At 33.1% G+C, this 26,214-nt stretch overlaps 3 protein-coding genes across 3 annotated transcripts; 1 reads left to right on the top strand and 2 right to left on the bottom strand.

Moving 5' to 3' along the window:
- The first annotated feature begins 1,155 nt into the window (after nucleotides 1-1,155).
- Nucleotides 1,156-3,827, top strand: LOC101744103 (GEL complex subunit OPTI). Its single transcript, XM_004932881.4, has 4 exons — nucleotides 1,156-1,297; nucleotides 1,399-1,502; nucleotides 1,698-1,827; nucleotides 2,025-3,827. Exons 1-4 carry the CDS (start codon nucleotides 1,196-1,198, stop codon nucleotides 2,070-2,072), a joined length of 384 nt encoding a protein of 127 aa, XP_004932938.1. The 5' UTR covers nucleotides 1,156-1,195; the 3' UTR covers nucleotides 2,073-3,827.
- A 1,792-nt stretch (nucleotides 3,828-5,619) lies between these two features.
- On the bottom strand, nucleotides 5,620-8,228 carry LOC101744341 (tRNA N6-adenosine threonylcarbamoyltransferase). The gene is made up of 6 exons (XM_004932883.3): nucleotides 7,942-8,228; nucleotides 7,342-7,563; nucleotides 7,002-7,152; nucleotides 6,824-6,930; nucleotides 5,962-6,128; nucleotides 5,620-5,877 (listed from the first exon to the last, which is right to left on the bottom strand). Exons 1-6 carry the CDS (start codon nucleotides 8,054-8,056, stop codon nucleotides 5,635-5,637), a joined length of 1,005 nt encoding a protein of 334 aa, XP_004932940.1. The 5' UTR covers nucleotides 8,057-8,228; the 3' UTR covers nucleotides 5,620-5,634.
- Nucleotides 8,229-9,096: 868 nt separating this feature from the next.
- LOC101744483 (proline-, glutamic acid- and leucine-rich protein 1) lies at nucleotides 9,097-26,214 on the bottom strand. The gene is made up of 13 exons (XM_004932884.5): nucleotides 25,326-26,214; nucleotides 25,074-25,221; nucleotides 23,640-23,760; nucleotides 22,745-22,888; nucleotides 21,538-21,686; nucleotides 20,263-20,415; nucleotides 19,552-19,647; nucleotides 18,863-19,022; nucleotides 18,208-18,326; nucleotides 11,004-11,103; nucleotides 10,613-10,792; nucleotides 10,176-10,357; nucleotides 9,097-10,078 (listed from the first exon to the last, which is right to left on the bottom strand). The coding sequence occupies exons 1-13, from the start codon at nucleotides 25,327-25,329 to the stop codon at nucleotides 9,220-9,222; spliced, it is 2,415 nt and encodes an 804-aa protein (XP_004932941.2). The 5' UTR covers nucleotides 25,330-26,214; the 3' UTR covers nucleotides 9,097-9,219.

The raw sequence follows: 26,214 nt of genomic DNA, 5'->3' as shown, positions 1-26,214 counted from the left end.
TATAGATAGATGGAAGTGACACAAAACAAATTAATTAAGAATTTTAATGGAGAACTAGATCTTGCGTATCAACATCGACTTTTTGGCGGGAACGCGAAGAGTGAAGTTGTGTGATCTGTTTTATTTTGTCTATTTAGTGTTTCTTCGGGTTTAAATGTGTAATAACGATGGTTTATTAACTGTTTGATATCTGTGAAAGTGCACAGATGTGGGAAAATGAAACAAAGCCGCTGGACGTAACTTCTCGGGATCCTCCAAAAGTCCACTGAAAAAATTTCAGTAAATGACCACAATTATACTGAGATTATATTTCATCCCATATCACCTCATTTCATTTCATTTCATCCCACTTGATTAATGTCTCAAATTAATCATCTTCATTTCATTTCATTCCACCCCATAATATCATTTTTCATAAAAATAAGAATATAGATTAAAATAAGACGACTTAAAAGTCTTAGTTACCAGGACCAGGTTATAAAATCCTCAAAAAAAAAGTGCTTATAGTCGGATTTTTAATTAGACGAAGCTAGCTGACAGTAGCTAATGTCACTTTGTGAAATAATGTTGCTATATTTAAAGTAATAGTGATGCGTTCAGTTCTCGTTCAATCACAAATGAACAATGAGTGTGAAGAGTTAATCATTAATTTCAAACTATAAAAGAGTATTATTTATATTTTACAATAAAATTGTATTAAAGTGCTCCAATATATGTTGCTAGTAGTATGTAACTACAATCAGCTTTTATATTTTCATTACCTACCTATAATTGTTATATTTTATACATCTATAATTTCAACTATATGATGTATTGGAAATATGACAGTCTTACAAGCTTCCTCGCAGTGTTTTTCTTAATTAAAACACTCGGTATTCAGTACAGGTAGATACTATAGGAACATAATATTTCGTCGAAAACTCGTTGGTATGTACAAAGCACGCCTAAAATTCGAACCCCGTACCCGATATCGGCAATTCGGCACACCAACTGTTCACTAGACAATCGAGGCAATTTCATTAATTCAGGAGTTTTTTCAATCGTTCACTTTGTCACAACACTATTTTTATTTCATCAAAAACTGACAACACAGTAAACGTCAGTTGACTTCGTCTAATAAAAAATCCGACTATAGCTCTGTAGGATTTCTGATTTTACATAAAAATAATTAAACAATTTATAAAATAAAACAATTATGTCCACAAAAGCTAAACAAACGGACAATATAAATAAAAATAAGTGCAACGAGTCAATATGGAAAAAAGCTCTTGATAAGAATTCCGAATGGCCTGACAAGGTTATATTATTCACCTAATTTCATGATTTTATTTGTGAAAAAAAAAACTTTATATGAAATGTAAATATATGTATTAAATGATACTAAGAATTTTATTACAGGAAGAATTTTTAGACGTAATATATTGGATGCGCCAGGCTATAGGAATCATTTTGGGACTATCTTGGGGGCTGTTGCCATTGAAAGGATTTCTGGGACTGCTATTGTAAGAATCTTTTAATTTATATTCATATTTAGTTTTTCATAATTTTAATCAGGGGCTCTGGTTAGTCAGAAATCTGCACATTTCCGAGTTTCCGAGTTCCATTTCCAAGATATTTCAAAATTTGATACAATTGAGGCCAGAATACAGAATAAAAAAAAGATTCAATGTGTATGATATAATTGGTTTAAATTACAGGTTTGTCATTTTGAATGCAGCAGTAATATATGTATACGTAAATAATTTCCACAACATTGATGAAGAGGAATATGGTGGGATGTGGGAAATTACTAAAGAAGGCTTTATGACTTCATTTGCTGGATTTTTAGTAAGTTACTTAAACACATTCTAATTTCACCATGTTGGAGGAAACATTTTGACCACATTGGTTGTATTGAACATATTAAATATGTAATTTGCAAATTTAGTTATTTAAATATTATGAAAGTCAAATTAAATGTGGTTAATATTATAAAATGCTTTTTGAAATGAGAACTGAATGTAAAACTTTTTCCTTTATTTCAGGTGACGTGGATTATAATGTACACAGGATTGCATTCGGAAAAATTATGAGACAAAAATACAATAATGCATTGAAGCAACAAGTCTGATGTATTAGCTAAAGTGAAATTGAAGCAATTTTGGATACCTTTAATCTTTATCCTGGTATCAGTCCAAGTGCTTGCATAACCTTTTTAGAAAAACAAACATATTTAAATGTTTTACATAACAAATATGTGAGAAAGTACAGATTTGTGTATTTATGAGCCTTGAAACATAGTTAATTTTATTAGATATTACTGTTGAACTAATGTAATAGTTGAGTTCTAGACAACATTTCACTGAAATTTTGAATTTTGAATTTAAATGAAAATTGCTATGTGTGCTTAATATTTTTTCTTTTAGTTCTGATGTATGATCATAATTTAAACTTAAACTGATATTAGTTTCATAAAATGCAGGTGTGAGTGCCTAACAATATCATTCAAACAGTTGTAAAATCATTTGCATTGATTTGTACCAGTTGGTAGGCTACATCCGAATTAAGAAATATAGTGCTAGCAAATTGTATGGCATAGATTTATAAGGGTCTTGTTTGTCTATGAAACCGTAAAAAAGTTGAACCTGAATTCTAGATATTTGACAATAGATTTGTGTCAAAGGTATTATTAATTTTGAAATGCTGTCACACATGGAATGTGTTTTGGCAATTAAACCTTATTGCAATGTTAATTTGCTATAAACTTTGTCCTATAGGCATTTTCGTATCTTCAATTTTTAAACAAGAATTATAATTTCATTCTTCATTTGCTTTGGTTCTATCAAAGATCTTTAACAGATTGTATATTTAGAAACTACATTCTACTAAACAAATATTACAGTTTTTCTGTTACCGATGGGTTTATAATTAGGTATTATTTATTTACAAAGGGTTCTAAATTTTACATTTTTATTCTGGAAGGAAACAGCTTGATCAATCATTGATTCTAGCAACATACATATAAAATGTATATTGAAAGTTTATGTTAACTTGTTAAACCTTTTTTGTTATTTTTTATCTTAAGTTAAGATGAAATGATATTTGCATGGTTCACATTATGTAGTACAACTTAGCTAATGTGTATAAAAAAATTAAATGATGATTAAATATTGTTGTTGGAAAGCAAGAACGTTGGTAAAATATCTAATTTAGAGAACAAGGTAATCAATTAAAGCATATGCATTTAGAAGTTAAATCTATGTGTTCAAATCTTCGGTAGTGGTGTGATCAAAGGATTTAATTATAGTAATGTTTACTTTTTTATCAGTAAGAATATTAGCTATAATTGAGAACTTTAACAAGCTAACGAGCTTGTGGCTTAATCTAACCTAACATTAAATTGTTAGACAGCAATTGTATTTTATTAGTGGTTGTACTATATTTAAATTGAAACCGGGAACATAAACAGAGTGTAAGGGAATAATAATAACTACCTCAACATAAACATAAATATATATGAATTAACAAAATTAAGTGTAAATACTTATCTACTTTATGAAACCGGTAATCTGTAGTGAAGGTCATGTTTGCATAAACCTTCATCTTGGCACGTTTCCCTTGCACCCAGCAGAATACCACACTCCGCTTCACTTACTTTAAACGTTAAGCAATAAATAAAGACATTAAATAGGTAATATTATGTGATATAATTGTTGATAATGTAATAAAATTAATACACTCGTATTTGATCAATTTTACAAAGCATTGGTATTAAAATTATAACAAAGTTATCATTTGAATGTTTGCAATATATTGAACAGTTTGATAAATAAATAAAATTAAGAAAAGATTCCTTTATTTAGTAATTATATGTGTACCTATTCATCCGTTTATTACTACTTTAAGCTCTATGTTTACGTATTACATCTATATGTTATTATTTTAGTAAACTACATTTTATAGCAGTGTATACGCATGCGCTGCGCAACTATGCGACGAGCTCATGTATATTTTTTTAGAAAAGCACTTAGATAATCGCGGTGATTCAAGGAAGTAGATGAAGTGCACTTAAGTGGACAACGGTATGACAGTAAAAAAAAATATCCGAAGACCACTCCATAGCTATTTGAACGGCCGTCTGGTGTAGTGGTAAGTGACATGGTCACTACACAAGGGGGTCGCGGGTTCGATTCCCGCCAAGGGAAGATATTTGTATGATAAATATAAATGTCTTTTCCAGGGTTATGGATGTATATTAAATATATGTACGTGTATAATAAAAATCTTACATTTATTTCCGTTATCTGGTACCTGAATATTTATTTATTTATTTATAGCACATATATATGGTACAAACACCTCAGAGCACTCAACGGACTCAGAGATTCCAAACGATATATAAATCTACACTTTTCAATTCTCAAATCGGATCGCATTACTCCGTATGGGTAAAACAGCCAGGTTTGTGGAAGTTCCTGTGCAAGGTCACAATCCTCCTGTCCTGTGCATTCGTGTTGAAGCGAGGCACCGATGTTCGAATCCGAGGCGGGTACCAATTTTTGTATTGAAATACGTATATACTCAACAAATGTTTGCGATTGACTTCCACGGTGAAGGAATAACATCGTGTAATAAAAATCAAATCTGCAAAATTATAATTTGTGTAATTACTGGTGGTAGGACCTCTTGTGAGTCCGCCCGGGTAGGTAGCATCACCCTGCCTATTTCTGCCGCGAAGCAGTAATGCGTTTAGGTTTGAAGGGTAGGGCAGCCGTTGTAACTATACTTGAGACCTAAGAACTTATATCTCAATATGGGTTGCGCATTTACGTTGTAGATGTCTATGGGCTCCAATGACCAGTTAACACCAGCTGGGCTGTGAGCTCGTCCACCCATCTAGCAATAAAAAAAGCATTCCCACCAACAAAGAGTTTTACCTGTTGATTTTCACTGCAAACGGATAACGACAGAGATGAATCAACTGAGCGAGCTAAACGGAATATGAGAAATGGGAAATGAATAGTCAATTTCCACAAAGAGCGAGTTCAATTGAAGTTTTGAACTGGATACGTGTGGTAGTGTTTTGTTGTGTGAATTCGCGGTTATGTATACCGAAAGAAAAAGTATATATTATAATATCATAAGCACAGAAAAAAACGTGCAAAACGAGCGAGTCCGTTTTAAACTACTCGGCGAGAACGCGACGCAGCGGACACGTGTTACTCGTTTTTATACTACTTTGTAAAATTCAATTGCGAGTGGAAAGGACTCATTAATGACTTCGGTCCGAGTCCGCAGTGCATTTTTACTCTTTTCGCCCTCGTCATTTACACTCGACTTTTTGTTGGTGGAAACACATGTATGCAGTTTTGTATTGAGAGGTAACAGGAGTAATTAATGGGTCCGTTCCGCTCGCGGTGGAAACCGGGCTTTAATTGTGTAATTATTTTGTAATAGTGTCATAGTTCTAGCGAAAATAGTTTGAACCCTGGGAAAGAGGATGGAAATCCAACCAAGCGATACAAAGTGACCACCGCTGCGAGCGAAAGGACTTACGTCCTTATAAATTCTTAAAAAGTCTTAAAAATCTTTTTAAGCTTCAAAAACGGTTCTTAAAGGTAAAAGAAAATTAACACTACATTATAGTATAAATATTTAATCATCTCGCCACGTAACAAGAACATCATCTGTCCTATATCTTTGTGTAATTGTTGCATCTTTGAAATCCATGCGAGTGCCAGAAGCATGAGCAAGGGCACCAGCATATGCTATCATCACTCCATTATCTATGCAAAATCTCTCATCGGTAGCAAATATCTTAGCCTCTCGTTCATGACACATTACTCCCATCATCTCTTGAAGTCGCTCATTGCACCCAACTCCACCTACTATTAATACCTGAGAAAGAAAAAAACAATGTCGATATATTTAAAAAATCGATAATGTTCAAAGAAAAGTTTTCAATATATAAAAAAATTAAACCTCATCAGAACCGCAGTGAGCCATAGCTCGTTCAGTGATCTCCACTAGCATTGCAAAAACAGTTTCTTGCAAAGAATAACATAAGTCTTCCGGAGTATATTCTTTCAATAATTCGTCAATTTTATCCTCCATGTACGATAGGATACCAGAAAAACTTACGTCCATTCCTAAAAGAAAGTTCAGTTTACTCAAAAACATGTAGTTTACAAAAGTAAATATATAAATACTGATTTAAAGATTCCAAATTCAGCAGCAGATAACTGATTGCAAGGATCACTTTTTTATACAAACTATTTTAATTTTAACACAAATCACATCAAAAACACGACTATCCATATTTGTCATGATTTACATAGATTCATACAGCATGTGATGATGAAGATGTTCAATGCTCTGTTTGCAAATGCAGTAGAATGACACTGCTAAGAGCACTATACAACAAAAATCATACCTGCAAAAACTATAATATGCATAATACAGGTGGTAGTCTCTTGTAATCCTGCACAAATAGGTACCTATCTATTTATGACACAAAGCAATTCCTGTTTGAACAGTGGGGCAGTTGCTGTATAATAAATAGAACAAAGACTTAGAATTTATATTTCAAGATGTTTATGATGATAATATAATATATTTCAAGCTTTAGATTGTTGATGTCTGTGAGCTCTAGTAAACACTTAACACCAGATAGGTCATAACCCCTTTCACCTGAGTAAGCAATAAAAAATCATCCTTCCTATTTCACACAGTAGATCATACCTTAAATCTATTGATAGCAAACAAGCTCCGCTGACGCTCAACCCACGCCCGATCTGCACAGATTCTCGAGTAGTAAATTAAGTAAAAAAAATAATTAACAAACCTTTAACACAATATGGTAAGGGCAAATACTTTTTTCCTTTTTTAGCAGCTTGTTCTATGTTATAACCTGGACTTGGAGCATTAGACAATTTCAAAACTCTAGCAAACCTGAAAAAAGCCTAGTTTAAGTCACATAATTAAAGCAATTAAAAAAATGTTCATAGTGGCTATCATCCCACCTATCTAAGCAGTTGCCAACAGCTATATCAATAGTTTCACCAAATATCCTGTATCTTTTTCTTGAATATGCTATAATTTGTGTATTCCCTCCACTCACATATAGCACTGTTGGATTATTTGCTTTGGTTATCAACCTTCCCATTTCTATATCTGACGTGATTGTTGTAAGAAAAAATAATTGATGATTTTATTTATAGACAGACAAATTTTGTGTTTATTTCAATTAATAGTTTTAGAACTTAAGATTTAAAAAAAATCTGATTTCAAACATAACAATAGCAATATTTTTCATTTTAGTAATTAGCATTGTTAGTTGAATGATTTTTTCAAAAAGGATACGTCCAATACAATGATTTACACCGTAAATAGGTTTTTTCCATAGTTTAGCACATGTTCTGGCAACAATTGCACACACCATCAATGGCGCCCCCATACCAGGTCCTTTGGTATAACAGACAACGTCAATTTCATCTGGATTGAGACCAGACTGGTCCAAAGCTTCTTGCAATACTTCATGAATGTTTTGTTGATGATGCTCCGCAGTTTCTCTAGGAAGAAACCCTGGAAATCCAATTATACTTATACTTTACTTTTGACGGGAAAAAATTGCAAAAAAGGCTGACTTGCTTTCAGCCCATCTGATCTTAAATGGTCCGTGTCACTCTTGGATGTTAACAACTGAAGTTGTATGGAACAAAATACTGTTACGTACTCCTAGTACTAATCTAGCGCTCAACTCAAACAGAGTATAGGAAGTTTTTTCCAAAATCAGGATAGGTCACAAAAAAATTGGTGTATATTTGCTACAAAAAACACAAGCTTCCGTATAAAATACTGTGTAAGATAAACATTATAAAGATAATTTATAATTGTAAATTTACTGAGCTATGATTTAAGCTATAATTTTATTGTTTTATTTAAAAATAATGATAATTTCACCTTCACCGGGTGGGGTTATGTACGTTCTTCTGCAATTGGCCAAGATTTCTCCATCTTTAACTATACCAATTCCCAGTTTGTTTGCACTTCCCTCAAATCCTATTGCTACTACCATTTTTATTCGATTCAATTCTATAATTTATAAGCGTAAACAACGGAGCATTATTTCCTTAACACAAATAGTGTAAAACATAGATTATACACTTAATATGTGTAAAACATAGATTATACATGGTGTAAAAATTAAAATGTAAATATAGATAATAAACTGTACTATTATCTATGATAAATTGATGAGATAACAATTGTAGACTTTTTGGCGGGAGCGCGAGGAGTGAAGTTGTGTGATTTGTTATATTTTGTCTATTTAGTGTTTCTTCAGGTTTAAATGTGTAATAGGGGTGGTTTATTAACTGTTTAATATCTGTGAAAGTGCACAAATGTGGGAAAATGAAACAAAGCCACTGAACTTCTCGGGATCTACCAAAAAGTCCACTGAAAAAGTCTCAGTAAATGACCACCATTTTACTGAGATTATATTTCATCCCAGTTGATTAATGTCTTAAATTAATCATCTTTTTTTCGTTTCGTTTCACTCCTTAATATCATTTTTCATAAAAATAAGAATATAAATTAAAATAGGACATGACTTAAAGGTCTCAGTTACCAGGTCATACACTCTTTATCCCATTTTTAAATTCAATAACACGCTTCCATCGTTGATCTATTTAAAGTCCCACCAAGTTAGCCTAAGCTTATATAGACTAAACATTTAACAGGCCTATGAACTTTTGAGGCTAGAACACAAGACATTTGTGAAATGATGGAATTGGTTAATTTAGTGTTTCAGATTTACAGGTCTATTAAGTGAGACGTATTAAAAAAGTTTCACTTGTAAAAGTTCACGAATCTAAGAAAATGAAAGAAATTCTCTGATCGTGGATTCTGAAAATCCCATCAACGAACTGCGACATTATTTCATTGCATATCAACTTTATTACTCGTTCCATTTCACTCGTATTTAAATCCTAGTATCAATTTCCCTAATGGAATACCTACGTATGTAAAAAGTATTCACGAATTTCTTTCATGATGAAGAAATAACATACTTGCCAAATGAATAATGGTCGTACTGGGTAAAATTACGTATGAATATTTGTATTATTATTTTCCACATTTATTGGTATAGCACAATCATATACATCAAAATCAAGTATAAAAATATTTTAAATTAAGTGCAAAATAAACCAAAGCTTATTTTTATTATGTTGGAAATTTTCATGACTCGGTTTTATTGTCTTCATTCACCTCATCGACGAAATCAGCAAGCATATCTTCGACAGTAATTTCCTTCGTATTTAATATAGCTACATCTTCAGAAACATTGGATGGATCATGAATAACACCATTTTCGATAATCTTTTCATGTGATTTATCAATACCATTTTCTATAGGAATATCATTATCAATATCTTCACTACTCTTGACGTCTTTAATTATATCTTGATCAGCTTTATCATTTTCATCTTGTGAGATAGTAACCTGTTGTCCACAAGTAATTTGTATGTCATCTAAGTCAGCAGAGCTTTGCATATTATCTTCATCCGTTTTGTCTAAGATAGTTATAGTTTCTTTTACAGTGTTAGAATAATCATATCCAACTTCCATAGACAATGGCTCTTCTTGATCATCCACATTTCCTGTTGTTTTGTTCAGCGGCATTTGTGTTTTGGCTTCAAATATAGTTTCAACTTCATTAGAGGCTTGTGTAACAGTTTTATTATTTTTACAAAAATCGGTTATCTCAACATCAGTAGTATCCACTTCAGTACTGATTGCATCGTTTTCTTTTTCTGGTTTGGATTCTTGAATTTGTTCTTCCGAACCCAAATGTTCTTCGACGATTGGTTCGAGGGATACAATATTTTCCTCTTCAATTTGTTTCACTTCCTCAATAACAACTTGTACTTCTTGGACTGTGTTTTCTGCAGCATCCGAATCATCACTGATTTCTATAGATCTATCAGAACAGCTGCTGAGACTTATTTGGTCAGTGGCACCATCATCCATTCGATGCTTTTTGGTTACTGGTTCATCAGTTATATTAATAACTTCTTCGATTTCATTTGATGGTATTCTGCAGAAGTAGAAATGTGTATTTTACAAAACTATAAGGTCTACAATTATTTATGCGGAATTCTGTATTATTATAATAGTATTATAAACAAATTTACCTGTCATGCCCTAAAAGAGTTTCTAAAACGGCTCTATTTTTTTCTGACAATCTTTTTCTTTTATCTTTTCTATTAGCTCTGTTGTCTTCAAGACGTCTCTCTAGAGCAAAATTAAGTGAGGGTGGGGAACAGTGCAAATGCAATCTTATGTCCAGTAGTGCTTGAGAACAAAACTTGGCGATCTGGGAAATTAATATTGATATAAAATTACCATACTACTAGAATTACAATATGTTATGTTTCGTTCTATTAATCATTTGAGATCCAGAGTCGACACGTATTGTAGATAATTTTTTTTTTACTGGCAGGTCCACTATCCACACCCTGTTTAAGTAGCGTGTGTAGCTAGGATCTGGTACAACATTTTTATAAAAAGTCTTAGGAACGCTAAGGTTTAAAATACGTAAATTATTGAATTCGGTTACTCGGTAATTTACCCTAGAATTTGTTGTGTGTAGTAAGTTACTGTAGAGTTGCAAACAGTATTGTGTAGGAGGCGGTACCGACGACGGAATAGATTTACGTCCAACTTCTAATGTTCGTAATAAATGTAAACCACGTTCTGTACTGTAGTTGTTAATGTTGTAACATTCTTTGACTAAACATTCTTGGAATATCTGAAATAACAAAGATATTAAATACGTAATAAAACAATTTAACTTATATTTTCAAATAAAAAAAATAAGTTGGTTTAATTTACGCTCGATTTCATTCAAGTCATTTTCAAATGTAAATCACGAAGAGAATATTCTATGTTTTAAAAATAATATCAGTGCAGATTATCTGTAAAATAGTTAGCCTATATATCTATGTTTGTCCATAACATACTCTGTGTGTGCTAGGTTTCAGGAATATACCACAAACAGCGAGGAAAGTTTCCCCACATTCCAATGCCGCTATTGCTACTTCATCGCTTACTTCTTCAGATCTGAAAATAAAATGAGATCATACATTTTAAACTACGTGAAACAAGCTTAAAATAGGCGAAACATTCTTCTCTCTTTTTCTCTCTCATTCTTCTCAATCATTCATAATACACATCATAAGAACTGTGGCTGCTGGTGATTAAAAGTTTAGAAGCGTAAATCGCACTTTTCTATAGCTAATCAGTAATGCATAATTTTTTATTACGAGGAGCGTCAGAACAAAAACCGATAAATCAAATTTTGACATTTTTTATTATGCCCATTGGTTGTTCTTGTACATATCTTGTAGACTTGCGCAAAACATCACTTCCCAATGTAATGTGATATGACATCACTTTTACAGATAGGTGATATTACTCGAAAACATTACACATCACTCTTAACATTACTCGGTGCGTTCAATAGATACTGTGACGACGAATACATTGTATCTATACACCCGAATCAATCATTACCTAAGTGATGTGTTGATACACATCACTTAGGTAATGATTGATTCGGGTGTGTCATTACAGGAGTGTATTACAATACAAAGTATGAACTTTGTATTGTAATACACTGTTATAATAATTGACAGAGATTGACTTACTTAATAATATAATAATTATATTTTTTACTTAATATAATTTATTGTGGGATGAACGGATTTCATATGGCGACTTAGACTGCAAATTGAGCTCGACAATAATGTTAATATACGAGAGCAGTAGATGCATTGTTTCGGCGCGATATCCTCAAAGTGCATCCAAGGAGGACTGTACTTTCATTTAGACGCCGTTATTTTTTTCACTTATTAAACACGCATTAAAACAAATAATAAAACTATCTTCAAACAAGTGCTTAAGTAATTCAAATCAAACACAAAAATTAATATGAAATATTACTAAACAATTACGAGCGACTAGCGATTTTACAAAAGTTGCGAATAAAAAATTAAGTAAGTACTTGCGGGGAGCTACCGGCTGGCCGCATGAAAAATATAAACACAAATACCTATATTAAAATTCAGACGTACCATAGGTATAAAAATGTACCTAGCGGCCAGGACATACGGTTCAAAATCACTAGGAATAATTCCGTGTCGCTTGCTCATTTATTTTGCGTCGATCGGTCTGTCTCGCTCGCTCGGTTCCGTTCATGTATTAAGCAACATTACACGACAAAGAAAGAAACATGTTGGGTGATAGTGTGATGTTTGTTTCCTTCGCGTAATGTGTGATGTTGCATTACATCGTAGAGTAATATTACCCGAGTAATATCACTCGCATTACTTACACATGTCTACAAAACATCACTTCCCAATGTAATGTGATATGACATCACTTTTACAGATAGGTGATATTACTCGAAAACATTACACATCACTCTTAACATTACTCGGTGCGTTCAATAGATACTGTGACGACGAATACATTGTACCTATACACCCGAATCATTACCTAAGTGATGTGTTGATACACATCACTTAGGTGTGTCATTACAGTAGTGTATTACAATACAAAGTATGAACTTTGTATTGTAATACACTGTTATATTACTTGACAGAGATTGACTTACTTAATAATATAATAATTTTATTTTTTACTTAATATAATTTATTGTGGGATGAACGGATTTCATATGGCGACTTAGACTGCAAATTGAGCTCGACAATAATGTTAATATACGAGAGCAGTAGATGCATTGTTTCGGCGCGGTCTCCTCAAAATGCATCCAAAGAGGACTGTACTTTCATTTAGACGCCGTTCTTTCTTCCACTTATTAAACACGCATTAAAACAAATAATAAAACTATTTTCAAACAAGTGCTTAAGTAATTCAAATCAAACACAAAAATTAATATGAAATATTACTAAACAATTGCGAGCGACTAGCGATTTTACAAAAGTTGCGAATAAAAAATTAAGTAAGTACTTGCGGGGAACTACCGGCTGGCCGCATGAAAAATATAAACACAAATACCTATATTAAAATTCAGACGTACCATAGGTATAAAAATGTACCTAGCGGCCAGGACATACGGTTCCAAATCACTAGGAATAATTCCGTGTCGCTTGCTCATTTATTTTGCGTCGATCGGTCTGTCTCGCTCGCTCGGTTCCGTTCGTGTATTAAGCAACATTACACGACAAAGAAAGAAACATGTTGGGTGATGGTGTGATGTTTGTTTCCTTCGCGTAATGTGTGATGTTGCATTACATCGTAGAGTAATATTACCCGAGTAATATCACTCGCATTACTTACACATGTCTAATATCTTGCTCTATGGTTAATGTAACCTAGTTGAAAACTGATAAATCCGCTCTAAATCCGTCCAGGAAATACTCGGATCTGAACATAAACCGTCAATCGTACTAAACAACGATGGCGATCGGAACAGATACCGATAAATCCCTAACATTTTTCATTGTTGACTCTTTTGATTCTATCAAAAAACGATGTATCTAATTTCGAGTTTCTCACGACAAAACTATAAACACGGAAAACGGTTTAGCATCTTAAAATCAAGAAAGACACATCCCCGGTCAATAGCAATAAATGAATCAACGTAAATAAATGCCTAAGTGCTTTGAAGAAACCAGACGTAAAGCCTCTCATGGTAAAACAATTTGGTGACGACTGGGAGAAAGATGAAACTTTTTCTTGGTACAAAAAATTATTGAGTGAAAATTCCTGACAACCAGGAACGACGTGATCATGATTCTATTTGCGATTGTCTGGAACCAGAAATAGCCATAGTAGTTTAAGTTTTTCATTTAACCTAAATTGAGCTTTTGGTTAATTAAAGTATGATGTGATTTGAAATAAAGTTGTTTGATTGGAAACCACCTAATCTGGCTTTAGAAACACTGATGCATGTTCATTTATGTATGACAAAACCTAACAAATACTATTTAGGTAGCTACAATTTTAGACAAGTAGCAAACTCGCTACATTATTTTTTACACATTTATCTAGCCATGAATTTGGCTAATCAACCTACTGCTTCTTTTGAGCAGGAAAAAAATATGACATCTATTAATTTGGAATCCGTTCCAAGTAATTTAAATTAAATACTAAGACAACAGAGTTTACCTCTTGCAGTAAATATGATTTATTTGGACACAGCCCATCAACAAATACTGTTTCTTTGAAAACAACTGTGATCAACCTGGTGCATCAGAACTTACAAGGTTTGATGGGTAAAGAACTTGAAATTGATTTGTTTCTAGATTACAACAAAGTCAACTTTCTATGTGTAACTGAACATTGGCTTAAAAAATATGAATTAAATTGTAATTTTAAAAATCACCAGGTTATGAGTTCCTTCTGCAGAAAGAATGCTATACGAGGAGGCTCTCTTATCATTGTTAATAAAGATTATAAATGTAAGGAACGTAGAGACATTGTGAGCCTCTCTGTGGAACGGATTATTGAAGTGGCATGTGTAGAGCTTGAGCGATTCATTGTTGTAAGTGTGTACAGGCCCCCGAATTCGTTATATGATTCTTTTGAAAATATGTTCGAACATGTTTTATTAAAGCTCTCTGTTTCTAATAAACATATTTTTATCTGTGGTGATTTTAATATAAATTTATTAGAAAATACAAATGCCACTATTAGATTCAGAACATTGCTAAAATCATATAACCTTAGCAATTTATTTTCAGAGCCCACAAGAAAAACTAGCACATCGGCAACCTGTATAGATAATATTTTCACAAACGTAAAACCTTTGCATAAATATATTATTAATCATTTAAGTTCAGACCACAGTGGACAATTCATATCTTTTAAAATTAAATCTGTTACAGATGTTAATAGTTCAAGAAACCTACAGTTTGTTCCTATTAATATTAGACGTATGGAGAAGTTTAGAGGTAAAGTTTTGGCAAAAATTGCGAATGTTTGTTATAGTGAAGATCCTAATGTTCACTACATGGATTTATTTAATTGCATTAATGATGAATTTAGTGCCATCTTTACTTCTAAAACTCTGATCTTACATAATAAAAGATCATTCAATGAATGGGCGACTGTTGGAATTCACAAAAGTAGGCAGAGATTATATGACCTTTATCATGAAAAATCCTATAATCATAATAAGTCATTTCATGAGTATGTCTGTAAATATTCCAAGCTGTTTAAAAAAGTCTGTACATTGGCCAAGTCATTGCACTTAGGCAAACTTATAAAAAATGCACCTGACAAAATTAAAATGACTTGGAATATCATTAATAGGGAGACTGGGAATGTCAGAAACAGCAATGCTGAATCAATTTTGATAATCAATGATAAAATAATAACTTCTCATCAAGAAGTGGCCAGTGCTTTTGAGCGCTACTTTGCTGATATCCCAGCTTCTACTACAAAATCTTTAATTTCATCTCCTACCGTCGCCGAATCATTACTGCAAGATCATGTTGATAAATGCAGTGTTAACTTTAAGTTCACAAATATTGCTATAAAGGACATAATTGATAATTTCAAGCTCATTAATATTAAAAAAACTGGTGATTTATGGGGAATATCAATTAAGGTTATAAAATCCATTATTGATATAATCGCACCTTACCTTGCTACAATATTTAATGACTGTATTGATAGTGGTGTGTTTCCTGATCTAATGAAATATAGTAAAATAATACCTCTGTTTAAATCTGGTAGTACTTTTGACCCCACTAACTTTAGACCCATTTCAGTACTACCTACATTGAGTAAAATTTTTGAAAAAATTATTTTGGAACAGCTTTTGAACCATTTCTATTCCAATAACCTGCTTCATAACAAACAATATGGATTCACTAGAGGCCGTTCGACTATTGATGCAGGTGTAGATCTTATTAAAAATATTTTTCAGGCTTGGGAGGAGTCGCATAATGCCCTTGGGGTATTCTGCGACTTATCTAAAGCTTTTGATTGTGTTGAGCATAATACATTGTTGAGGAAATTACACCATTATGGTATTAGGGGCGTTTCATTAGAACTTATTAAATCTTATTTATCCGGAAGAATCCAAAAGGTAGACGTTAAAGGAACGAGATCTTCCGGTGTCTTACTTAATATGGGTGTTCCTCAGGGTTCCATATTGGGTCCCTTCTTATTTCTTGTGTATATCAATGATTTACCAAAGTTTATTGAAACCCGTCACGAGGTCGTATTATTCGCTGATGATACATCCTTATTGTTTAAAATTAAACGACAATTGGAAGATTATGACGATGTGAATGATGCTATCTCGCGCGTGGTACATTGGTTTAGTGTTAATAATCTGTTATTAAATAACAAAAAAACAAAATGTATAAAATTTACTACACCTAATGTTAGACAAGTGGACACTAATATCATTGTAAGTGGAGAGACACTGGAGCTTGTTGATTCGACAGTTTTTCTTGGTATAACAGTTGATTCCAGGCTGCAGTGGGGTCCTCACATATGCAAGTTAGCGAATAGACTTAGTTCTGCAGCGTTTGCGGTAAAAAAAATACGAACGTATACTGATGAAGATACGGCACGTCTAGTTTATTTCAGTTATTTTCATAGTGTTATGTCCTATGGCATTTTGCTATGGGGCAATGCTGCCGATGTCGAAACGATTTTCATCCTGCAGAAGAGGGCTATTCGTGCTATTTATAATATGCACCCGAGGGAATCCTTGAGGGACAAGTTTAAGGAAATCAAAATTCTAACTTTAGCGTCCCAATACATTTTTGAAAGTTTATTGTACGTGCGTAAAAACATTGTAGAATTCCCCAGAGTCTGCGATTTGCATAATGTGAACACTAGGAACAAACATAGGCTTGCGTTGCCGGCGGCTCGAATTAAGAAAATAAGCAACTCTTTCAGGGGGCTGGGTGTACAGCTTTTCAACAAGATCCCACAAAACGTTCAACTACTACCTGTTCATAGATTTAAGAAAACTGTCAAGGAACGTTTGTGCAACAAGGCATATTATAAAGTTAAGGATTTTTTACTAGATGGCACTACGTGGGAATGAGGCGTTCGCTCCTGGCCTTTTCATTTTTCATTATTATTATTATTTATTTGAATTGTATTTTTTGACTTGTTTTTTCGTATACTGTAAATATGTTTTCTTGTTTAAAAAAAAAAAAAAAGAAAATAGTTGAGAAAATACAAAAAAAAGCCCGCTGAGTTTGTTTCGCCGGTTCTTCTCAGGACTGTGGCTTTTTTTTGGAACCGGTGGTAGAGTTAACATTTTCTTTTACATTTTGACATTCAACAAGTGTGTTTTTGATGACATCCAAGTTGAAATAAATGATTTTGAATTTGAATTTGAATTTGAATTTTACAAGCCACATTTTATCAAGCCCTCATAGCCCTACTAGCATTTTATTCATCACTGATATATCCTATAGTCTTTTAACAAAAACCGATATAACTATTTTCTTTTTTTTATAGCTCAACAGGTACCACAGTCACGAATGCAGAATTTAGGTTTCCAAACAGTAATGCTAACACCAATAAATTGATAGATTTCGTTTAACTCAAAATTAGAAAACTATGAACTTGGCCATATTTTTACATTTTTCCACAAAAAAACACAAATGTTATTTATCGGTTTTTGTTCTGACGCTCCTCATATATAACATCATTGAATTACAGGAACACAGTTGCTTTGATACATCTAACTCATGTATAAAGAGTAGTTGTCTAATCTATGCAATAAATAATAAAGTAGCTTCATATTTTGTGAATCCTCAATACAAAACATCAGATTGGATTCCTGCATCACCCAGACAGTATCTGATTTAAATTGACTTACTATTTGTGTTATGCAAGAATCACTACGAATGTAATTTTGTATTGCGACTTTATAGTTGTTATGTCAAGAATTCGCGAACATTAAAGTGAAATTTCGTTTCTGAGAACGGTTCGAGTTATTAACGACTCTCTCACCAGATTATTTTATAAATCATTAATTTTATATGCGACTTAGCTATAGCTTATTCTTAACTTTACAATTTAATATTTGTTTTCCGGTTTGATTTTATCTTTTCGGTTTTTGAACGTTTCTCCTGTAGATATAACTAAAATAGTAATTATTTCTTTAGTAAATAATTTGAATCTGATTATATTAAGAGAATGGTATGAAATTAATTTTCTTACATCACAATTTTATTTTTCTCGCCTGGCATGTGACTGGCCATCGTACTTTCCTGCAGCATTGTCTTTGCCAATTTCTTTCTTGCTTTCTTACTCAAATTCTTCGTTGGTTGAGCATTCATCTGAAAATATTTTTAATATTGTTATTATGTATTGTATCAATAAGTAAATTGATTAGATTGTACTCTTCTACCCACTTATGTAAAGCTCTCCCTCTTTAAGACCTGTTAGCTGGTAACTATTGTTGAGTTAAGCTCGTCATTTTATAAGTTTTCACAATTATTGTGTTTTATTAACTGTGTGTATTTTATTAACAATAAAGAACAAAGAAGAAGAATATTATAAAAGCACTCATAAAGTCTGGTTAACCTTTCTGCCCGATGAAATGAGGCAGTTATGCATTCTAGTTTAAATGCTAAGGTCTCATTCCACTGTTTTCCAATTCAGCTTAAACTCACTCAAGATCAGCCATGTCTACGATATAACATCTATGTTTCGGGTAACCGCTTAAAAACAGACGAGCCATGTACCAGTAATAATAATAAATAGTGAGTAAAAAAATTTTTATTTTTATTTTTTTTACATTTCTTTTTGCCTATTTATTCTAAACCAACAGAATAACAAAACTTCAAAACAAATCTGTTAAAAATATACTAACAGTTAACTGCACAGTTTTCATTGGCGGTGTTAAATCTTCAACTATGTAACCAGTGAGTTCGTCTTCCCACGTTTTACCCCTTGTTTCGTGTGACAGTTTGTGTACGTGTAAGACGTTCAACCATCTTGTAAGACTACTGTAAGCTGCACATCGAACTTTACTGTTGAAAATAATTACATCATCATCATAATATTAAATTAAATTAATTAAGTTCCATTTAAATAAAAATCATGTGCATGTCGTGGATTACGAAGATACTTCATACCCGATCCGGTGGACCGAATGGTAAACAGTCGACGTCGCCCTAAGCACGTCATTACGTATCCTCCCGATCCATTAACGGTACTTTTAGGTACCTCAAGGGGGCACCTCAAGACGAAGGGCTCGGCGAGTAAATTAACCCATAGACACAGCCCACTGAGTTTCTCGCCGGATCTACTCAGTGGGTTGCGTTCCCAACCAGGTGGTGGATTCTGCGAAGCACTACTCTTGGTAGGGCCAGTGTTAGCAACACTCCCGGTTTGAGCCCCGTGAGCTCACCTACATGTGAAAGAGAAGCTGAAATAGCCTCTCAAGGCTATCAGCATAAGTAGGGGGAAAAAAAAAATACTTCAAATATTTAAACGAGCTCACCTAATTTTACATTTTTATTGAGGACATAGACAACAGAATGTACATTCATAGCTTACCCAGACTCGTCACTTTGATTGTCAAAACTCCATCTTAGGCTTTGCATTGGAAAACGGAACACAAGCGCCGAAAATGGAATAAGATTAGGCCCCAAGCTGAAACATACAAGGTCCTCAGTATTTTTTCTATATTAATTGCAGTAATAATTACTTCAGCTCATACGGCCTTTGATTGCGACCCCAATACTAAAGCAAGCAATTTGTTATGGCACAGCTCCATATTATCGTCCTTTGCCATCACCAACAACAACAACATATTTTTGGGCTTGCAGATACTACTGTTGAACTTGAAATTCAATTTATAATTTTGTAGCATGGCAATTTTCTACTTTTTAAAATTTAAAACTGAAAATAGCATCTGGGTGCTGTCTCAATGGCGCTATCTGCACATATTATTATATGCCCTATCATTAATGCAAAAAAAAAACCTAGTTCAATTGCTCGTCTAGTTGCGAAGATCGAACTGTCTATTTACAATTTACTCAGTCACTTTATTAGTTTCATTTCCACTAAAGAAACCGGAGCCTACGGGTAATTCGACATACTTTTGCTTGATCTTGCAGAAAATGCATTGGATTCTACACAACATTTAATGCATAATTATAATGTTAACAATTTGACACATTGAATTATTTTTCAATGACGGCAAAATAAACCCTCGTGAGAGACATTTTTTGAGGATACAGACAGTTGGTAGTTTTTTTTACTTACCACGCAACAAGAGCGTCTAGTGTTCTCAAAGCTTCAATTTTTATAGAAGCAACATCCACAGCACTGTTCATATCACTTGACACACTAAGCGATTGTAGGATCAGTTGTAGGATAATCTGAGGCTGAATAGGCTTAGCCACAGGATAAATTTCACTGTAAAAATAATTAATTAGATCAGGGGTGAGCAACCTTTTTAATCAATGGGCAAATTTAATTTTTTTTTGGGGGGCCGCACATATTTTATCTCTTATTAATAATTTAGGAAACTTTATTTATTTATAATATATATAAAAATGAATTTTTCGTTGACGAATGAAATGTTCCTTAGTCTCGCTAAAACTCGAGAACGGCTGGACCGATTTGGCTAATTTTGGAATTATTTGTGGAAGTCCAGAGAAGATTTAAAAGATAAATATGAAAATGCTCGGAATTAAATAAAAATAACAATTTTGTTTTTCCTTTGATGTGTCCTCCGTCGGACGGATTCTTTTTGTTTGTTTTAAGTTTATTTTATACAAAATTTTAGGTCTTTTATTTATCGATAGAGGCACTACGACGCGACGTCTGCCGGGTCAGCTAGTTTATAATAAATATTAGAATAAAAAAATATAAAGCTAAAATGAGTCAAGATTTCATATATAAATTTTAATGCAAGATAAAAACGAACAGAAAGACGAATTGATGGGAGAAAGTCGATAAAATAAATTCAATTTTAGAAATGCTTGGTGGGCCGCGTGTTGCTCAGCCTTGGATTACATCAATATTAAATATTAATTGTATGATGTTATATTGGTAAATTTACTACTCGTGGCATGGTATTGTTTTACAGGTGGCAACGTTTACTTAGACTGCTGTTGGACTATCCGAAAGTTGCATTACCAGTACCATTTCCAAGGAGTGAGGTCTGTCTGCCAGTTGGAAAGTTGGAACTATTTTACAACAAAATTCTAACTTATTGATTTAAGATGCATGGTGGCATTCATGTAGGATTGTCTATGAACAATAACCATATAATACCAGATGAGCTGTTAACTCATTAACCCAACTAATGTAAAATAAAAATATATAAGATAATATATTTTTCGGACTTTTAGACAGTACTGTATCATAGTTTTGATTATGGAAACAATTACTTCAAGCACTTAGTTGCATGGCAAAATTGGTTAGCTTTATTACCAACTCTATCCATAACCAATTTTAATCTATATTTAAAATTATTAATGTATCTAACCTTTTTAAAATTAAATTTAGTCTAATGAATAATTAAATACTTACACAAGCATGGCCTGTATGAACACAAACACATTTCTAAGTCTGTTGGTTAGTATTGCCATTCTATGTTCATTGGTGCCAAGATTGGTTGTTTTCGTTATGTAACTCAATGCTTCGGCCAATGGAGTGCCTGCTAAGATTTTTGGTCTACTCTGAAATCGATTCCAATACATACTTATATTAATATGTATTGTTGTTTTGAAGTTATACTTCTTTAGGCGCGTTATGAAAAATTGATGAGAGTGAAATTTTACGATGCGCGCGCACCGTGACATAAAATTAACAGAATGAAGTTGCCCACTAAATCGCTCATTACAATACGACCGACGTAACTTGGCGAGTCTGAATATAGCCGAACTTTCCGAAACATACCGAGAATTACCGAATTTATACAATGTCAAAAAAAGAGATATCCAATATGCGTGTTTGAGGATGTCGTATAATCGTTTTTTTTCAAATTGATTAAAATATAAATAAAATAAATAAAAAAATAAAATAAAAATAAAGTATAACTTCTTAAGCGCGTACATAAGTGCACGCACCCTTTTTTTTTGTTTTTCAATTGTTTTTCACTACTTGTATTTTGTGATGACAAGATATTTGTGTTTCCCTATTTATATGCTTCATGTATAATATGCCACCATTACTACTTAGCATCAGATGAACTGTAGGTAGCAGAGTTGCAGTAAAACCAGTATAAAGATAAATGAAATAGGCTACTTGAAAAAAAACCAGTTTTTTTATATAGTTTAGATGGGTGGACGAGCTCATGACCCACCTGATGTTAAGTGGACACCGGAGCCCATAGACATCTACAACGCAAATGCCGACACCTACCTTGAGATACGAGTTCAAAGGTCTCACTTGTTACAGCACAACGACTACCCCACTCTTCAAACCGAAGAGCATTACTGCTTCACGGCAAAAATATGCAGGATGGTGGTACCAATCCGTGTGGACTCGTAAGACGTCCTTCCACCAGAAATTACGCAGGAACTATTAACAATGGACCGTTCCACTTCTTTATTAAATAAAATAAATTTATAGAGATATATTAATTTGTATAGATTCATGTGCTGAATGTAGACTAATTGATCTTTTTGAGAATCACGACCGACCTTCGGTTGTATGCACTAAAATACGACAAAAATCATTGTCTTCATGAAGTTCAATAAAAATAATAAATTTTAGACAATGGATTTTGATTTACCTCTAATTTATCATTGTTTTTATAAATATTCAGGGAATTACTAAATATGACTTCAACAAGATCATTGGCTGCTTTACATAGTATATTCATCTGTTCACGCCAGCATGCTTTGCTTGTAGCTCCTTTGTCTTGTGAAGGTCGCACCTATGGAAAAAATTATGTCTCAATTTCAACTTAGACTTTATAGAAAAGAATTGAAGATTTTTTAATTGATAACATAGTTACTATTAAAGCAAATCATTTTGAAGTTTGAAGTCGTCGAGGTCTAAAGGATAAGACGTCTGGTGCATTCGTGTCATGCGATGCATCAGTCTTCGAATTCCAAGTGGGTACCAATTTTTCTAATGAAATACGTACTCAACAAATGTTCACAATTGACTTCCACGGTGAAGGAATAACATCGTGTAATAAAAATCAAACCCGCAAAATTATAATTTGCGTAATTACGGGTGGTAGGACCTTGTGTGTCAACGCAGGTAGGTACCACCATCCTGCCTATTTCTCCCGTAAAGCAGTAATGCGTTTCGATTTGAAGAGTGGGAGAGCCGTTGTAACTATCCTTGAGACCTTAGAACTTATATCTCTCAAGGTGGGTGGCGCACTTACGTTGTAGATGTCTATGGGCTCCAGTAACCACTTAACACCAGATGAGCTGTGAGCTCGTCTCCCAACTAAGCAATAAAAAAACATGTGCCTTCCACAATTAGGGCACAATAACACAGAACTAAGTATTTTTCTTTGAATTTCTGTAGATGGATAGATAATCGCACACCTGGTCATATAATTTTTGTTTGTTTGATTAATAATTGGCCAGTAGTAGAGCTCACAAGAGCACCACTAATCCCAATCATATGTGCTTACACATCTTTGCATCCAAAATATAAATATAATATACCTGTTGTAGAATATGTGCACATTTAGCTGAATTTATTACGCTACTGTGATTGTGAGAGTCTAAAAATTTCACTAAATAATCTTCTGTTGTTGTACGATGTGTAGAACAGAATTTTGGAAACCTAAAAATTTAAGAAAATAACAAATATTTGCTTCAATTATCTTAATCTTTTAAATATTGCATTGGGGAATAAATTTGTTTTCATATTTTCTTTTGTTTTACAACAATTGTTTGCTGTTTGACAAAGTGTATAATGTTCATTAGATAAAGCTCTTTTTCCTGTACAAAACTGTCTATATGACTTTTTAAGCAATATATTTTTTTTATTCTCGAGGCTTACAAATGTAATAAATATCTAGGAGGTAAAAGTCATCTGCACTCTTTTGCTTTTCATAGAGGTCAAAAAACTGCTGAAACAGACTGTCTGTTTCAGTTTCATAGCACAGAAATGTTTTATTAAGTTTAAAGATTTTTAACGTTGACAACAAGCCTTGCAACAAAAAACCTTTTGTGCCAAGCTTAACCTCCTTCCAAAGACCATGATCTGCATTTGATATGACTGGGAGGGCTTTATGCATTGGGAAATGCTTGAAAGGAATCATTGTTCAACAAGGAGCTGTATATAACCCGCTACACCATGAAAGAGGCTACTAAAAAGATGCCATCAACAAAGTCAAACCAACAATGTTACTCAAACTCTAATGGTAGGTCCTTCAGCGTCTACCATATTTTCCAGACCTTGCCCCAATAGATTACCATCTTTTCCGCATCTTGTTGAACCATATGATGGGATTACCTTCAAAAATGAAGAGGACCTTAAAAGCTAACTTAATAACTTCTTCAATACCAGACCAGGTAAGGTAGGAAGAAGTCATAAACAGCAACCGCTAATATATATTTCCTTAATTTATTGTTATACCTATGGATTTTGGTTTATTTGTTATTTTTGTTTGTTTGCTTATAAAACACTACAAACTTATTCCCCAAAATAATATATTAAACATTTTTTTTTAATATTAACCTATGGTAACAAAATGCCAATAGAATGTCAAAAGTTCATGTTGCCATTATTTTTTATATTATGTATTTGAATTTGACTATCTACTGATATGAAGTCTCTATCAACTTGTTTTTTTTTTTGGTGAACTAAATTGAGATTTAAATTATGAAGAATGTAAACAAACCGATCATTAAAGATATGACTTCTGAATACCTATAATATAATGGGCTACACAGTCTATTGCTATTGATAAATTTGAGCTCCTTAGGGTCTAATCAAACCACAGGGTTACTTTGTGATACCAACATTATTTCAATGCACTGACTATAATATTTGTTAAAATATTTCCTTTGCCAAGAATTGGATTTTTATTAAATTTTTTTATTAAAACTACAAGGGAAATAGTTATCATAACTTAGGTTAGGTTTATTTACCGGCGCAATACGTTCTCTAAAGCATTCAACCATCTCGTATTATCCACCAAAGTCCAGTTAGAAATATTCTGGAAGAACGTGGACAAAGCTTCTTTGACCGCGTCAACATCGTTTGGATCTACGTTTTTTAGTTTCTCCAAGATTTGACCTGAAATTTAAAGGTTATTTGTTATTAAATTCCAAAAAATAATAAAGTAGATCCGGTTATATTGTCTTGAAGTTTAAGAAGAAAAGTGTAATGGATCTACTCACTCATTGTTAGCAAGTTTAAGTTCCTTTATCACAATTGATTTACAGATACTTTTTAGATATTAGCATGTTAATTTTGTAAACAAAACGAATGAACCACGAGTTTGTTGAAGTTTAAACAATTCTGTCTACTGTCTGGTTTGACACTTTTTTCTTAACTGTTTCACAGCCAACGCTCGCATGGTCGTACAACCTATCTAAGCTTCTTTCCCGTTTTATTATAAAATGCTTTGTTTGAAATGACGGCTTAGATTTTTCTTTTTGTCTGTATGTTAATCACCTCCTTAACATACGATTGTTCCAAAACTTCTGGAATTTACTGAGAGACTTCAGGTAGCTTTCTCGAAGATTTCGAGAGCTTCTAGACACGTACACGGGAAGCCACGTACAGTAGCTTTGTTTAATTATCCCACATTTGTACACTTTCACTTAAACTTAGAATTAATATGCCACCATTATTATATGTTTAATCTAAAATAATATTAAGTAAACGAGGGAAATAAAACATCACACTATTTCAAAATGAAATTTAAATCGCGGAAATTATAAGTTAATAACAAATGATTAGGCAAGTAAATAGGCAGGATCACATTAGAAAGGTAGGTTGGTGAGATTTACCCATGCACACTTCCCACACGCCAGTGAACGTAAACTTATACATTTTACTAATTTGGAACAGAGAACGATAAAGGATTGAAATGATATTCGTTTAACGAAGGAAATATTACTGGTGGTCTGCATAGCTTTCCTGAGAAGATTTGGGGAGAAATACAGCGGGCTGATGAATGGGTTAGGTTGTAGACATGTGTAAGTAATGCGAGTGATATTACTCCGGTAATATTACTCTACGATGTAATGCAACATCACACATTACGCGAAGGAAACAAACATC

Source organism: Bombyx mori, chromosome 11 (assembly GCF_030269925.1).
Source record: "Bombyx mori chromosome 11, ASM3026992v2".
Classification (NCBI taxonomy): Eukaryota; Metazoa; Arthropoda; class Insecta; order Lepidoptera; family Bombycidae; genus Bombyx; species Bombyx mori.
Note: the sequence above shows the minus strand (reverse complement) of the source record. Positions and strands in the feature narration are given on the sequence as shown.